A 17,448-nucleotide genomic window follows, 5' to 3' on the forward strand; every position below is an offset into this window, starting at 1 on the left:
AATCTGAATAAATGAATAATTTAGTTAAAGTTTCAGAACAAATCCAAAGTTTAGTTATTTACAAGCAGATTTAGAGATGGTATTCAAAACTAGAATAGAGCGAAAGTAAAGAAATTTACAGGAAAATTACTTTAAAAATAGGTTAGGGAAGAAGATACAGCTAGCTTAGTCTTTCTTTGTGTATCCAGTTGGAGAATTTATATTGATGTATTTGACAATAATTATAATCAATATGAAAATATTTTATTTGATTGAGGGCATTAAAAAGTTTTTGTGATGCAATGATTGCATCTATATTTCTTTTATCTTTCATCCGATACAAATTAGTAACTCCTTCAAATTTTATTTTTAAAGTGAAGTACATACTGAATATGTTCAAACTAGTTGGGCTAATTTGGTTTGGTGGGCCATGAATAATTGGGCTGGATTAAGCTTTATGCAGCCAAATCGTAGGCTCAACTCAACCCCTGTATTTAACTTTTGGCCCAATGGGCATTGGCTGGGTAAAAGACTTGCCCAATTCAAATGAGTTTTTATCAGATCATCGTCAGTTCAAGAAGAACAAAAAAGTTTTAATTTAAAAGTGCAAAATAGATGAAAAATCATGAAGTTTAGTATAAAAAATTGGTGTGCTTGCGCAACTTAAAAATAGCTGAAGAGATCATGATGTTTGAATTTATTCGCAATTATTTCATGGGAAAAAATCAAACGACCTATGTGCAATAGTATTTTTTATGTTATTATACTAAACGAACAAATCCAAACTTCTTAATTTTTTTCATGGATAGATGACATCGTTCTCGTAGGCGGTGATGTTAACGTATGATTCCACGGTTTCAATATATATCAAACCACAATTTAACTAAAAGGATTGGTAACGAGATATTGCGAACAAATTCAATTTGTAGCTAATTTTTTAGAACTAATTGTCAAATAGACTTAAATTTGCTCGAATTTCATGAATGATTTCTCGTTTACCTTTGTGACTATGGTAATTCGAATCTTAATTTATATATCGAAAGGAAAAAATGTTCTATCAACTAAGCAGTAAAGACTAAAGATTTATCTATCCATACAATAGATTCTGTAACTTTTTATTTGCGACAATTGTCACTTGCCATCACCAAGAGACATTTTCATAATATAAATTTGGGTGAAAGAATTAGCCTCAACATATTATTATAATTGATGAAAGACAATAAAGTAGTTGATGAGTTCAGTGGGTTCGAACTCTTTCGGCATAAAATGCCAGATTTTAAAAGTGTAGCTTCACAACACTGTTTTTAATGAATAAACTAAACTCTGTTTCGACCAATCTTAGATATGTCCTTAGATTCGCTTCCACATATGTTTCCATTTTTGGACAAGGACGGTGGCTAGAAATATAAATATTTTTCTTCTGCTAATTATGTGTATGTTTCCTCATAAACATTGTTTTTTACAAGAAATATATGTACGGTGCATTGAAAAACTAGGGTCCATTTTCAAATCATAAAATAAGCTATATTTTTATACACTCAGCCCATTTATTTTGTGATTTGGACTTTTGATTTCTTATTTTAGACCAATAGACTATTACTAATATATATTCGAAAAAGAAAAGAGAGAGACACTAATTAATGAGAAGTGAAAAGTACGAAAATCAAGAGCTCACATACTCCCGTTATTGCCTCGTTTCGGCCAACAACTACTTAGCCTTCAAAGTTCTAAGTCATTGGAATTATTTATCGCACCTGAAAAACATGAATATGTTGAGATCTAATTTGGCTGGATTACAACATTGCCTATCGTATCGAAGAACTTTGTACTATAAATTTTCTCCTCATCAACATTGTTTCTTATTTCTATATTTTTTTTGTTAGACCAAGGGTATTCACCCGCTAGTCTAATAACTATTCTCCATGATAATTAATAGGTATCTTGAAGTATTGGATGGCTGGCTCAAGGATTTAAAGCTGCTTCATACTCAAAGACAATGATTGTCTCCTAACCATTTGGATAAAAATGGATGAGTCTCTGCGACTCGAGCGTACCCCTAGGTACCTTTTTTTCATTTTTAGTAGGCTCTTAATCACAGCATTATGAAAATGAATGGAAATATTAAATAATCATATTTTTTTATATATTCGTTAATGTTTTTTATACACATATAATAACACTTCCTATATATCGTCATATAAAGCGTGGTTCTTCAAATTTAAAATATTACTCCATAGAGTATGAAATACTAATAAGCTTTACTAGATGTTAAGTAGACTATTAAAAAATTGATGAAAAACTAAATCTTTTGTACAAAGAATCATTCATGTATATATAAAACAAAATAAGCATGATTATGATAACTAACAATTCAATTGATTCATAAATCATATGGCAGCCACAAAAAGAAGTTGTGCGACAAACGACAGAAACATGACATAATTTCATTTACATATTTTCCCAATAGAAACAAATTATATGACTAGCTATATGTGTTTGTAAATGTAGGATATATGTGTGATTCGTGGCTCTACTCCCTCTTTAGTTAAATACATATGAATGACTTTTGAATCAAAATTGCCTCTTGCTTTTTTGTGAGAACAAAGATTACTATTGCCCTCTGCCCAAATGAAAGGTCAATATTAATTACTTTTAACCATTTGATCTCGCCAGTTTGTTCATTGTTGAAATATTTACATTTGCTAGATTCATATTTAAAATACGTACTTTATGAAATAAGGAGATCAACTTAAATGTTTAGCTTGAAACTCTTCCTATTACCAATTGATTTAAGATGGAACTTTATTAGGCATTGATTTCTCATTCACGTATCAAGTATTCAAGTGCGCTTCATGTACAATCAAACCTCATTTGATTGAGATAAAGATCAAAAAATTTAAGCATATATTATTAAAACAATAATATTTAACTACATAATACAAAACATAACAAGCAATCTAATTATAAATTTGTATTCATATGAACGGGCTAAGTACTACTCCCTACTTCCACTCAGTATAGAAATTAAATATAATACTTTTTGTCAAAATATGAGTACCATATAATGTTTTAATGAGAAATGACTCATTTATCTCGAGACAAAGTTACATCAAACTAAAGTGCATTATTGAATTATTTCGCGCTCTATATGCAAATAATGCAATAATTAAAGTGTTTGGCGTTACAAAAATCAAGCACAGAAACGGAATTAAACAAATTTTAACCACACATTATTATTATATCATTAAAAAATGATGGGTTCAATTAGGAGCTTAAGATATTAATTAATGATTAGATGCTGAGATTATAGCATATGCTTTGCTTTATAATGGCAGACACGGATTTTCCACTCTTCGAGTCTGTTGATATGTGTTTGTCATTTTCTTCTAATATTATTGCAATATTTATAGTAATGCATGTAAGGTAATGGAACCTCAACAAGTCACCAAATCCACCAAATATTAATTAATTAGCCCAATTATCATTTATTCCCTATTTCCTTCTCAAATTCAACTAAGTTATTTAAAAAAAATTTGATGGAGAGGTGTTTAAAATCGTTTTCTAGTTGTTTGAGCTTCTGCCGAATATCTTAAATGTGGTTTATATTTAATTTTTATGACTTGATTTTGCAGTATTGTTGATATTTTCTCGTAATTGTTTAATGGCTGTTGTGGAAATTAAAGTTGCATTGGTGTAATATATAATTGAATCGTTTTTTTTAGAAAAAAGCGATTGAATTAATAATAGTTGCTAGTTGGATATATTACTTTTAAAACTATAAATTATACTATGTAGGAATAGTATAATATTAATTCAATATGAAAGTTTCGTAACATTTTTTGTCGTTATTCTATGTAAAATATTTTAATATTAGAATTCTTAGATAGTAATAAGTTCCCCGCGCACTCAACTCATAAAGTCTGCAATTTTATATGGACAAGCACACACATCGTTCACAAAAACTAGTAGTACTATCTATACTAATATAAAGGTTGAGTTTTGAGGGCAATTTGGTAAATGAGAGATGTTTTTTTAGGACAATTTAGGTAGCTGAGAAATATTAATGGAATTTGGATTGAAAGTAATCGATAATAAAACGGCGTTTTCAAAGCATCAATATGATAATTGTATTGGTTTCATTTCCTTAATGACATCATTATATACTAACTTGGCGTTTTAAAAAATAACCGCAATTGTCGTTACTTTTTATAAATAATAACTATGGCTACTATGTGCAAATAAGTAGTACTATAAATATAATTATCTCCACTTTAGAATTTGCATTAAATATTTGTTCAACTCTTGCTATTCAATCAACTCAAAAGTTTTGAAAAAAAAAACAGTAACACCCTAATAATAAGAAAATTGTGGCCCGTACATTAATTCTCACAATTATTATTCATTTAAATGCACAATTCTCATCCCAAATATTGACGACACTTAATATTCAGCCATCCCTATATATCTTTTTTCTCTTGAATCCCTAGGCACTCACCATGCTTGATGTTTGAGAGCTATCCGTCATCACAATGGTATAAATCATTCGTTCTTTAATTTCCGTTTCTCAATTTTAATATTCTATGTTTATGTATGCTACTTTAGCATTTTATCTGTTTTTTATGGATTATGCTTAAACTGCAGAAGTTGTAAACCCAAAGCATTTCCGTCAATTGTCCATAACAATTCTTGATTTAGTTCACCAAGCTGCCAATTTACATGCAGCATAAAAAGGGTGCTAATGAAGGTGTGGTGTTTTTATGTGTTGTTTCTCAACACTAATAGGATTCTAATAGTGTATTCATGGTCCATGAAATCAATATGGTGTTTGTGTTTTATTGAGTATGCGATTTCTTATCATTTCTTTATATTTTTGGTAATCTTAAAACATATTTTATTCCTGTGTTGAGACATCATACGTAATACTATTTGGTTTTCTTGCTGTTTTAGAGTTGAGTTTCCATAATTTTCTATATCCATTAAATAGAAAAATTAGTATTTGGCTCGATTATTTAATGCTACAAAATTATTGTATGACTACTAGCCATTTTAGGGTTTTGAATTTCCATAATTTTCTATATTGATTTTAGATTTTGTATTTTAGCCATCTGGCATCTGGGATTCGATTATAATAATGATAAATCAGTTTGGCTATTGAAATTCATTGGCTTCTTTTAATAAATGAAATATTTTGGAAAATTATGACATTGTATTTAGTTTTGGTTAAAATTATTTTACTATTTAATCTGTATCTATTTTTTAGGCTTGGGTTTAGAGAGTTTTAAGTGTCGGGCTTAGTCTTAAAAATAATTTTCATGTACCATTATTGCAAGCAATATATATTAACTAGGTTGATGATATTTGTGATTTCACTATTAATATTTTTTACAAAGAACTTTTCCAAAATTTATGAATTATTATATTATTATCATCTTATAAACTTTTTTTACGTCTTGCATACTTAGCTACTCTATATCCATATTTCAATGACTCTTTATTAATGATGATTATTATTATTGTATGTTAATATTTTTTATATGAATGATATGAGAGTGTTTATAATGTCCATTAATATAAGAAAGTGGTCATTCAAAGTAAAATGAACTGGGGCGGAGAGAGAATTTTATTGATATTTGACTCATTTGTAGGTCACGATGAGTATATTTTAAAGTTAAGGGTTTATGATTTAGGTTTCAAGGTTTGGGTTTTTAGTGTATAGGGTCACTATATTGCAATGAAATGAAGCTCGACTAGGAAGTGTCTCACCAATGCAATCTTAAATTATTGCAAAGTAAACTTGCTCCTGCAGTTATAACTCAACGGTTAATTCATATTTTCACAGAATTAAAATGCTTTTTAATTTTAAGTCTGATATTTAAATGTCAAGACAGTTTATTAAAATGTCAACACAAATATGTGTTGACATTTTAATGTGATCGTATTGACATTTTTAAGAAAAGTTAGCATTTAAATGCATTCTTCGGCCATGTGGGGTTAATGTGATTGAAAAAGTATAATCCAAAGTAAGAGGATGTCGAGTATTCTTTTGTTTATCATTTCACAAATTTTATTTCGCATAATAAAATAAATACGAAGAAATTAAAATTACCCGTGCATCGCACGGGCGTGATACTAGTTTTTATTAATACAACTGTTAACTTTATTCAATGGGATCAACAGATGATGATTTGAGTAAGGCTATAGGGTGGAATGAACCCAAATAGCCTCGAGGAGTCATGAGCCATATGATAGTTGATCAAGGTGAGATGACGTCTTCCTCGGATATAGTGGACACGTTACTTTTAATTCCAGAGGGAAATTCGGATATCCGTAGATACCTGATTCGAAAATTTTGGGTAGCCACACCTGAATAATGGTTGTCCACCCCTCTTGATACCTGACCCGATAATAGAATTAGGTCAGATACCCGAACTCGACCAATAAGATAGCTGAAGAAACTGATTTTTTGGTGCCGATATATAATGATTTTAACTACTCCATATTCCTAATTTTGTAACTCTTAATAACAGTTTATATCCCTTTTTCGTATAAATATATTAAACTATATAACATCAAATGAAATTCATAAAGAATAAACACCAAAAAGTAATAAGTTTATGCCCAACTCAATATATACTATCTATAGAAAAAGAGATAAAATGGTTAGAGAATTGCACTCATGTAACTTGATTTTTTTAAGTGAGTATTATTATGTAAAAATTTATTTAATTAAAATAAATAAGTTGTTTATATGATTTAAAAGTGATTAAAAACAATACTATTAATAATAATTCAACACTGAACTGGCAATTAAACTGAGAAAATTTATATGTCATGAAATGACATAATGAAAATTTTCAGCTTTAAAAATCGGAATATTTGAATCTCAATAAAAATACCCCTTTTTTTCTTAGAAGGTACATGTAAAATGACTTGTGACTGTGATAATTAACTAATGATCATCGAAAGTAGGTATGAAAATTTCCCACCCAAGTAATAGTATATACTTACTATAAAATCTTAAATTAATACTAGTACATTATATCGAATTGTGTTATTAATTGTGATTTCTTGCAACTCCAAAATCCATATGTAAATAAATTGTTAGGAACCCAACCATTATTCGAATACAAAAACTACTTTACGAAACTTGTTTGTATTCTTCCTATTTGTACACTTATTAATTTAATTAAAGTAGTAAAAATAAAACTGTTTATTTATCATTTAACTTTGAACTAATTAAGAAAACCGGCACACAAAAACAGAAAATATGCTTTATTCATTTGCATCCAATGGAATGTTCTAGTAGAAAGGGGAAATCATTTGGTTAGACTTCGAAACTATTTTATCAATAATTCAAAAGCTATTTCAATTGATGATTGATGATAGATGATAGGTTTTATGTGGTTGTCCTTGCATCATCATTAAACCGTAATAATTGACAGATTTTAGAAACGGAATTTATTTCCTAAAAGAAACAAAATAGAATTTGCGGTTGATGATATATCTTTGTATTTGAAATCAATTTTTGTTAGGTTGAAGTGTTGAACTTGATAGCATACTTCCTAAACAATCAAAGGCTATATGAAAAGAAGAAATAAGAATCCCAATCTTCCTAGTTGATCAATTTGATGGGTGACAAGGTAAAATTGCTAATAAAATTGCGAAGGTTGTTTGAATAATGATTTGTCTCACGCTTTTCAAATTTTGAAGACAATTGCAAATTTACAAATAAATGAAACGATGTCGTATTTTAGCGTTAAAAAGACATAGTTTTCCTTAAATCATCCCATTTTCCATTTTTTTTAATATTAGGGTTAACTACCTAGTGGGTTTTGATACTATGAGACTGGATCTTGTTCAAGGTTTATTCTTTTTCGATGAATCAATTGTTTGATTAATGTTTGATTAATGTTTGATTCAAACTATAAAAATTTGTACAGTTGGATGAGTGAGTTAATTCATTGTGCTGCATAATTTGATTTTTTGGTTGATGGACAATGATGAGGAAGAAGGGACTACGGGAGAAGATGAAGAAGTAAAGAAGGTGATGATGAAGAGGAATGGAAGTGGAGAGTGATTATCTTGATGATGAGTTGAGTGCTGAGAGTGAAGATAAGAAGTTGTTGATAGATATATGAATAAAGGCACCAAGTGAAATATATGACAAGATCCAAGGATTATGGTGAGACGATGCGATGATTGAGGCAAAAGTATGGAGTGATCGACAGTGCAAAGACACAAACAAAAAGTAGTTTATACTTTAGAAGCGGACGAGGAGATAAATGAACCAAAATATATCTGATATGCGTTACTCATGTCAACAAGTGCTTCTTCTTTTCTAACACATGTGCTTTGCAATTAATTATGAGTGGATGGCCTATTAGGAAGTTTCTCATGGTAACAAAACATGCTGGAAATACATGAATTGATATGTAGGACAGTTGTCAATTTCGGAATCGGGTCGACTTATGTTAGCACGTGGGAATAATTGTTAATTTGAAAGTTGGAACGTTACAAATGAACTCAATAAGTATTACTATAACGAAAAATATGCTAATGAAATTATAAAGATGAAGACGAAAAGACATTTAGGAAACTTCTCTATCATTTCCTTTTTCATTTACTACGAACTCAGTAAGTATTACTATAACGAAAAATATGCTAATGAAATTATGAAGATGAAAAGACATTTAGGAAACTTCTCTATCATTTCCTTTTTCATTTACTACGATCTCAATAAGTATTACTATAACGAAAAATATGCTAATGAAATTATGAAGATGAAGATGAAGACGAAAAGACATTTAGGAAACTTCTCTATCATTTCCTTTTTTATTTACTATTAATTTATATCATCTAAATCATTAAACGTTTGAGCCACATTATTTTTTAATTTGCCGGAAACAGTTGTCATGGTCCATGGAACAATTGCGATTTCTCCAAACTTCTATATAGAACACTCAATTTGACTTGCATTTGCATATCATTATTTCAAAACAATTTTCCACTTGTAAAAATGAATTTCTCATTTAATTTAATGTTTATATTCTTGACCAAAATGGTAAGGATCCAAAAATACAAAACTGAAGCAGCGGGCCCCGCATACCCCCTTCTGTCTGAAAAATCCCATTCCATACACCTCAACCAACTTGCTAAGCGCCACGTAGCTTTCATGCTACTGACTAGGAATATGGGATCCCAATATTCCCCATTCTGCCCTCCACAACCTAAATCCCAAATCTACCCTCTACACTCAAAATCCCTCCAAATCCCCAAATTACCCTCACACTCATCTCTATAAAATCCTTCTCCTCTCTCTCCATTTCCTACCAATTCCCCCAAATTCCTCCAGCAAAATCACAAAAAAAAAAATCCCCAATTCTCAGGAACTGGCGTTACCCACGGAAATTCTGGAGGATTCTCGAAACAAAGGGGTGGTGACCGCCCTGTATGACGCCCTGAGCCGCCGCGACGCCGAGGCAATCCAGCAGATCCTCGCCCCCGATCTCGAGTGGTGGTTCCACGGCCCCCCTTCGCACCAGTTTTTGATGCACCTCCTCACCGGCAGCAACAAGGACTCCTCCTCCCCGGAATTCAGCTTCGTCCCCCACAGCGTCGCCGCCTTCGGCCCCACGGTCCTCGCCGAGGGCTTCGACCCGACCCACTCCATCGCCTGGGTCCACGCCTGGACCGTCACCGATGGGATAATCACCCAGGTCCGCGAGTACTTCAACACCTCCCTCACCGTCACCCGCTTCTCCGCCGCCGCCGGCCAATCCGACTGCAGCATTGCCACCCTCCACTGCCCCTCCGTCTGGGAGAGCAGCCTCCCGGGTCGGGTCGGCAAGTCCGTCCCCGGTCTCGTCCTCGCTATCTAAAAACTTAAATTACCCGACCCGATTCCCGGGTCCGGTTTCCCGAATATAATCGCCGCCTTTTTCGACTTTTTATTTTATTTTTAAATACTGCTGTGTGTGTGGAGAATAAATAGGCATGGGCTGAGGTGGCACCGTCGATCTTTTTTTTATCCGTCTATCAACGGCTAGGATTGATCTCGGTGGTGGTGATCAGCTGCTTGTCACGTGTTGTGGAGTCGACCAATACGATGTGGATTGGGAGTCTCTTTTCCTTTTATTGTGTGTGTGAAGTGGAATTTGCGATGAATGAAGTGTTGTGTGATTGGTTAATGAATCGATTGTTCCTTTTTAATGGGCCCGAGTCTAGTCGACATAAACCACACGTGATAATTTCGCGTATAAGCTATTCAAACGAATTGATGATTTTTGTCTTGGACCTAAATGTTAGATAATCTAATAATTGACAGCTATATTTTAATCAATTATTTTCAATATCATAATCAAACCAGCAAAATTATCTGTTCTTGAGTCAATGGATTGGACCAATTTGATTATTGGTTCTTGAATCATAATACATCAAATGCCAGTAAGTGCATAAAATACACAAATAAATACAGTAACTTTTTTCAAAATATCTTAATAGAAAATTACAGTATAAACCTAAACATGATATTCAATAATTGTCTCCTTTACAATTTGTGGATGGTTAATACGACTCAAATCATTAAATATACTATTATCACTATACAAAATTAATCGTCTGTCAAAATACTAGGAGTAGTAATTATTTTTTTGATTTTAGATTAAGAGAAAACAAGTTCTTTTACCATTTCTTTTCTTGGAGGAATTGCATAATAATAAATATTAAGGTATTATAAATGTGGCTAGCTAGTCATATTCGTTGTGATTTGGAGAACTTATCCAACTCCATGTAGAAAAATTGTTATCTGATTTGATGATAAGATGGAGCGTTTATTGGACGATAAGCAAGATTTTTCAGCTAAATGACATCTTAACGTTGAAAGTAATAAATAAATATTTGAAATATTAAGGTATTCCTAAAGTCATGATCAGACTAATAAAAGTCTATATCATACGTATATCAGTGGTGGAATTGGGAAAAATTAGTGCTCATGCCGTGCACATCATAACTTTTGCAAAATAAAGTATTAGTAATTATGCATTACCTCATATAGTATTAGTTCATGGTGGGCTTATTCTATGCAATATAAATTATTAAGAAAATCATTTTACTGTTGAATAATTCTATTTTAATATTTTTCAATAATTTAAAATCTCAAATTTCAAATTTACTTGACAAAATAGTTTTTTAAAAGTATTGTGTGAGCAGTCATAACATGATCATTAATATGGTCGTTTAACGTCAATGTGAAAAATGAGTATTTATTGATTTATATTTCATATTCAGTTAGGAGCATATTCCAATAATATTTTTTTTATTTTATGTTTCCTTTTTTTGGGGGAGGGTATACTGTAAAATTCTATTCCTTTATGCCTTTAAATGGATATGATTTATTCCATCAAATGTCACACAGATATTCAATAGGAATTATCAGATTATGAATTATGGACCAAATTGGTATATATTGATGGGAATTAAGATGTCATTAAATTCGAATTAATCCTAAATTCATAGTATATTTTGATCCCTCGAGTAATTTGATGCCTTTAGTATTTCTCTCTCTTTTTAATGTAATTTTTGATAAGCTATCGTCTTTAATTGCAAGAAAAGTAGTAGTGATTTTAGGAGTTAAAAAGTAGTATGTAGAATAATAATAAAAAAAAGCATTCTTAAAGAATATCAATTATTTGACATACCATATCATTACTTTTTTGTGGTCGGCCAAATAATCATATAGGTCCAACTGATTGTAATTAATGAAATATGTTATGTGTGAAAATCATATCAAGATCCACCATTAAAAGAAAAGTATCACCTACAAAAAAATGAAAATAGAAGAAAATTAAACATGAGTAGATATGAATTATGCATAGGGATGTGGTTCAAATGGTACATATAGTAACAACTTAATGAAATATCCCTAGAATTATATTCTGAATTCGCCATTAAATGTTACGTACAAGATATACGTTACTTCAATGTTATTTAAAAGAATACTATAAGCACTAGGTCTTAAATCTTTAACAATACTACAAGTATACAAAGCTTTAGATATCAATTCCAGCAAACCTAAAATTAATTTCATAAACCATTTATGTAGTACTAATGAAGTCAACATCGATGGAGTTGTAATTTACGATATTTTAGTTGAAGAATAATGGACCAACCCACCACTTTCATTTGATAATATGGTGAATCGAACAATTGGATTCCACTATATAAATTTGCTTTTATATACCCAAAACCTATGTGCATCGAATAATTTAGTATGTCTAGCTGGAAACATCGTTATGTTATAAGCATTATTCTATTTAATTTGTCAATTATATTGGTGTGATATGTCCACTTTTATGTTAGCAATGTTAAGAAGTCTTCAATAAATAGTGTTTATTAATATAGATCTATTTTGGTTGCTTTCGGCTTTGTAAAAGCTCCTTTTCCCCTTTGAATTACAGTGTAATTATCGATTTTCACCAATCTTTTAAAAACCATATTGGTAAGCAAATCGAAAGCTATCAGTTCATGATTCATTTGATCGGATCAATTTAATTACTGATGGAGACGAAATACTATGACATATACTTCCTCCATTCCATAATAATGGTCACTTTTATTATGGACACGAGTTATAAGAAATGTAAAAAAATTGGTTGGAAAAGTTAGTGGAATGCAGGACCACTTTTTTTTTTATATTGGTATTACAATAAAATGGGAGTAAAGTGAGTTAGTGGAATGTTAGATAGACCTATTTATCATTTATGGTAAAAATGGTCACTTTTATTATGGGCACGAGTTATAAGAAATGTAAAAAAATTGGTTAGAAATGTTAGTGGAATGTAGGACCACTTTTTTTATATTGGTATTATAATAAAATGAGAGTAAAGTGAGTTAGTGAAATGTTAGACATACTTACCATTTATGGTAAAAATGTAGTGTGACAATTAGTGTGGGACGGATCGAAATAGAAAAGAGTGACAATTAGGGGTGAGCATTCGGGTTTCGGTTCAATTTTTTGCCTAAATCGAATTTAGTTCAAAATCCAAACAGAACCGAACCCGAAAAACCGAAAATCGAACATAAAAAATCGAACTAAACTGAAATTATATGAAATAACCGAAATTAATATAATATAATATATTTTATTTTATATATATTTATATATACAAATAGAATATATATATATATAATATAAAATTAATAGAATATATATATATATATATATAATACATATTGTAGAGAATATATTAAAAGAATATATATTATGTACATAATATAATATATTACATTAATATAATATTATATTTAAAATATGATTCGGTTTGTTATTTCACCCGAACTGAATCGAAAAATAAAAAAAAATCGAACCGAATTTTAAAATTTCGGTTTGCTTCGGTTCTGATATTCGGTTTTTTTGCTCACCTCTAGTGACAATTATTGTGGAACGAAGGGAGTAGTATATAATTAAAAAAAATCGATAATCCATTTCAAATTTTACAAAAAATAAATAATAGTTATAATTGATTATTAATTTCTTCTATATATATTATTCCTTTCGTTCTGAAAAAATAGACAAACTTATAAAAAAATAGTACGATTTTTAATGTGCAATGAGTAAAATAAGGGATGGGGAAAAAGTAAAAGAAAGAGGGAAATGATAGTGATATTATTGTTAATGGATTGTGGACTCTATATTATTAGTGGTGTGAATTTTTATATTTAATCTTCGTTTATTTTTGGAGGATGATTAAAATGGTAAAGTTAATCCATTTTTTTTAAGGAACAGAGAGTATAAATAGTGAAGTTTTTTAAATCGATCCATGAGATTAGAACCACATAAATATGACAACGCAACATCGACTATATACATAAAATAATGTGTCTGAATTGAGTTGTTGCAGTATCAATTTACCACGTCCATTGTAACTGTGTATTAATAGTATCAACATAAAATAATGTTTGCAATTAATAAGAAAAAGTAAGTATCAAACTTTATATTTTAAGTTGGGTCTTGATTTCTGATGTCTAAATTTTAACTTTTGTTGGAAATTTGTGACACTGACGACAGTGGAACTTTTTTTGTTAGATTGTGACACATATTATATCTCTGAAATATCCAAGCCAGGTTTCTTTCATGCTAGCAAATCATTCATTATATATACTCAAACACCATCATTGATTTATATAACGAAAATTTAATTCTTGATTTCATTGGACAAATGCATACTTTTACCTGAACGCCAATAATCTTCTAAACATTAAATATTGGAACACCGAACACAAATAATCTTGAAATTAATTCAGCGACAAAAATTTGTGCAATATATTCAACAACTACATTCATTAATCATTAGTGGGAGTTTGGTAAATACAAGTTTAAATGGAAAAATCGGTGTATTTAATATATTTAGGTAGGGAATAGATAACAAGATAATCATGATAAAACTTTTTTTAAAGTCAAGAACACATATTAATATCAGTTCGTAAAAAGTGCCAAACAAACATATATCGATGATCCAGTTACGCTTCTCATCCTATAGAAAAAAGAAAAATTGATAACAAAAAAATAATTCTACAATTACGATTAATTAAATACGCTATATGACATTATATGTGGACCACAAACCTCTAAATTTTACTAGCATTTCACAGCTTAACTTAGATTATTTTTGGAACATCCAAAAAAGAAAAGAATTGAAAGATTTGTAGTAAATACACAAATTTTACAAAACATTTCATATTTATCTCATATTTGTATAAAAAGTTTGAAGTGGACATAAATTATACAACGAGTTTCATTCATGTTATTTATGTTTAGAAGCCATTTTCTCTTTGTCTAGTAGTACAAAATATATCATCATTGTTTTATGTTGTTACAAAAAATTGTGTCATTGGTACAACAAATATCATTATTGTTTCTCATTCGTGTTATTTATATTTGATGTCATTATATCATTGCTTATTAACATGTACAAAATGCTTCATTATTATTTTATGTTGGTATAAAAAATTATCTCATTATCTTATGTTGGCATAAAAAATTTCATTATTATTTTATGTTTTGCTAACGATATTCAAACACATATAAATCATTGTTTTATATCTGGTATGCTCAAACTAATATGACAAAAAGTATTAAATTGAAATGTTAACAAATTTTTTGTACTCCCTCCGAATATTTTCTCCCGTCCTACACTACGTGAATGATTTTCCATACTTAGTTAAAATCAAAACATCTAATATCAATTACTTTACTCTCTTTTATACTTTACTCTCTTATCTTATCATATTTTTTATTTTATTCTTTCTATTTAATTTTAAAATATTATTTTATTAAATTCCGTATCGAAAAGAAATTAACCACCAATGGTGGAACGGAGTTACTGAGGCTGAGGGATTTATACAATTCTCAATATTTTTTTTAACTATATAGTCTAAAAATAAAATATTTTATATGAATGTAATTATTCAGGAAAAAATCAAATGATGTAACCTATTCCTTTTGCTAAAACCCCAAATCAAGATAATCAATTTGGACGAAAGCCTCGCCCTACCCACACACCGAACTGGAAAATTTCCTCCCAATTCACATCACCCTTTATGTTTATGGGAAGATCAATTCAATCTGCACAAAACATCCAGCAATTTGTCCGATTCATCTCTTCCCCTCAAATAGAGTCACGCCGCGCTGTCCAATTGAAACCCAAATCCAGTGCTCGACCCGACCCGACTGAGCCCACACCCGACCCGCAAAAGCTAAGGGTGCGCACCCGCCTCATGGAAGCGGCCGAGAACTCCGAGCGGCAGCGGAGGACGCCGCTGGCGGATGTGGTGTCGGACTGCGCAAGGCGGTGGTTTCAAGACGCGCTCAAGGAGGCCAAAACTGGCGATACCGCCATGCAGGTGCTTGTGGGCCAGATGTATACAAGTGGATACGGGGTTGCTAAAGATGCCCAGAAGGTGTTTGATGATATGCCTGTGTTGCTTTAGTTTGTTTATTTTTCTTCTTTCTTAATGTGCAAATGTTATGTCTAGGCGAAAGATTATATTTTGTTGCAAGAAATGAGCATATATATGTAAATTGAGTTGGGAGAATTGGGAATTGATTCAGGTAAAGGTTATAAATTACACTAAGCTGCAAGTCTTGTGGTAATTGCCAATTGGGAATTGAATTGAAGTGCGAAATTTCGGAGAATAGGATTTAAAATGTTAAATATCCTGATTTCTTTGTTTTATCAGCCTTTTGAACATAAAGGAAGTCATAGTTGCAATGTATAGTGATAAGAGCATGGATTAAAGTAGCTTTCTTTATATGCTATGGATTCTTGGATTAGCTAAGTTTGTCATTGCATTTGGTTTTCAGGGAAGAGCGTGGATTAACAGGGCAGCGAGAAGTCGGTCTTCGGCATGGAAAGTAGGCGATAAGCGTCCAGGTATTTGATTTTGATCATGCTGTCGTTGAACTCAATTACTAGTGGTTCCTGCCATTTGCTATTGCTCTTGATTGATTTGTCATATTTTTGTCCTCGCCAAGGTTATAATGCTAGTGATTCAGATTCGGACGAGGCAGAAGAAGTCTCAAATAGTTAAATGAGTGTACATCGATGATAATGTGAGTCCTCTTCTCGCCACATGTCATCGAGCTTTCTCTTCTTGCTCCCCCCTGTTATCTATAGTGCTTTACTGAAATTGGTTTGTATTGAGATATGCAATCCCTTCTCTCCTTTTCATATCTCCTACTATCTTTTACTCGTATCTTTTCACTTTAATGTTATAACCATACTTTTGTAATGAATGGCTTGATGTTTGCTATTGATGGAATTGATGCAATGCAGCCAAAAAAGGAGGCTTAATATTAGATTTTACAATAGGTCTGATTGATAGCAAAGTTTGGCCTTAAGTAGAGCTCCACAAGGTGCAACCAATACAACTATTGTAATATAATACCGTATACTAGTATGTATTTGTTCGGCTTCCCAGACTTACATTATGTGAACGAAAGATATCGATACTTGTTTTAGTTATACTAGTAAAAGCTGGTTTTATTGCAGTGTACTTCTATGCTGACTGGACACCTCTGGCTGCCATGCTCGCGATGATCTGCCTCGTTCTCACATCTCACATTTTTCTTCAAATTAAGATATTGTTTGGATCTTATTTATCTTCCAAGTGCTCAATTTTAAAATTGTGTTTTCTTGTTCTTGGTCATCTGCTTACATCTTAACACAGCTCTTCATTGTTGTTGGATCACTCCATCCCTTTTCTTCCGATTCTTCCTGAGTTTGGTTGATATGCTGTATATCTGTGGATTCTGGTTACTACGGGAAACCATTTATTCAGTTTATATTTGCTGGGTTTCAAATATGGAAACTACCTATCATACTCTTTCCTACATTGCGCTCACGACTCATGCATGCATCGCAAAGAGAGGAAAATAACACTTTCGTTGCGAAACACCACTTGATCAATAAG

At 31.2% G+C, this 17,448-nt stretch overlaps 2 protein-coding genes across 3 annotated transcripts; both read left to right on the forward strand.

The window, feature by feature from the left end:
- Positions 1–9,300: 9,300 nt before the first annotated feature.
- Positions 9,301–10,188, forward strand: LOC121765932 (wound-induced protein 1-like). The gene has a single exon (XM_042162230.1). The coding sequence runs from the start codon at positions 9,528–9,530 to the stop codon at positions 9,855–9,857; it is 330 nt and encodes a 109-aa protein (XP_042018164.1). The 5' UTR covers positions 9,301–9,527; the 3' UTR covers positions 9,858–10,188.
- A 5,269-nt stretch (positions 10,189–15,457) lies between these two features.
- LOC121764010 lies at positions 15,458–17,320 on the forward strand. Of its 2 annotated transcripts, XM_042160105.1 has the most exons (4): positions 15,458–15,936; positions 16,340–16,409; positions 16,511–16,588; positions 17,028–17,320. In XM_042160105.1, exons 1-3 carry the CDS (start codon positions 15,577–15,579, stop codon positions 16,564–16,566), a joined length of 486 nt encoding a protein of 161 aa, XP_042016039.1. In that variant the 5' UTR covers positions 15,458–15,576; the 3' UTR covers positions 16,567–16,588; positions 17,028–17,320. The 2 variants fall into 2 exon arrangements, with proteins under 2 accessions (XP_042016039.1, XP_042016037.1); XM_042160103.1 differs by lacking the exon at positions 17,028–17,320 and having other exon boundaries at positions 16,511–16,996.
- The last annotated feature ends 128 nt before the right edge of the window (positions 17,321–17,448 follow it).

Source organism: Salvia splendens, chromosome 14, assembly GCF_004379255.2.
Source record: "Salvia splendens isolate huo1 chromosome 14, SspV2, whole genome shotgun sequence".
NCBI lineage: Eukaryota > Viridiplantae > Streptophyta > Magnoliopsida > Lamiales > Lamiaceae > Salvia > Salvia splendens.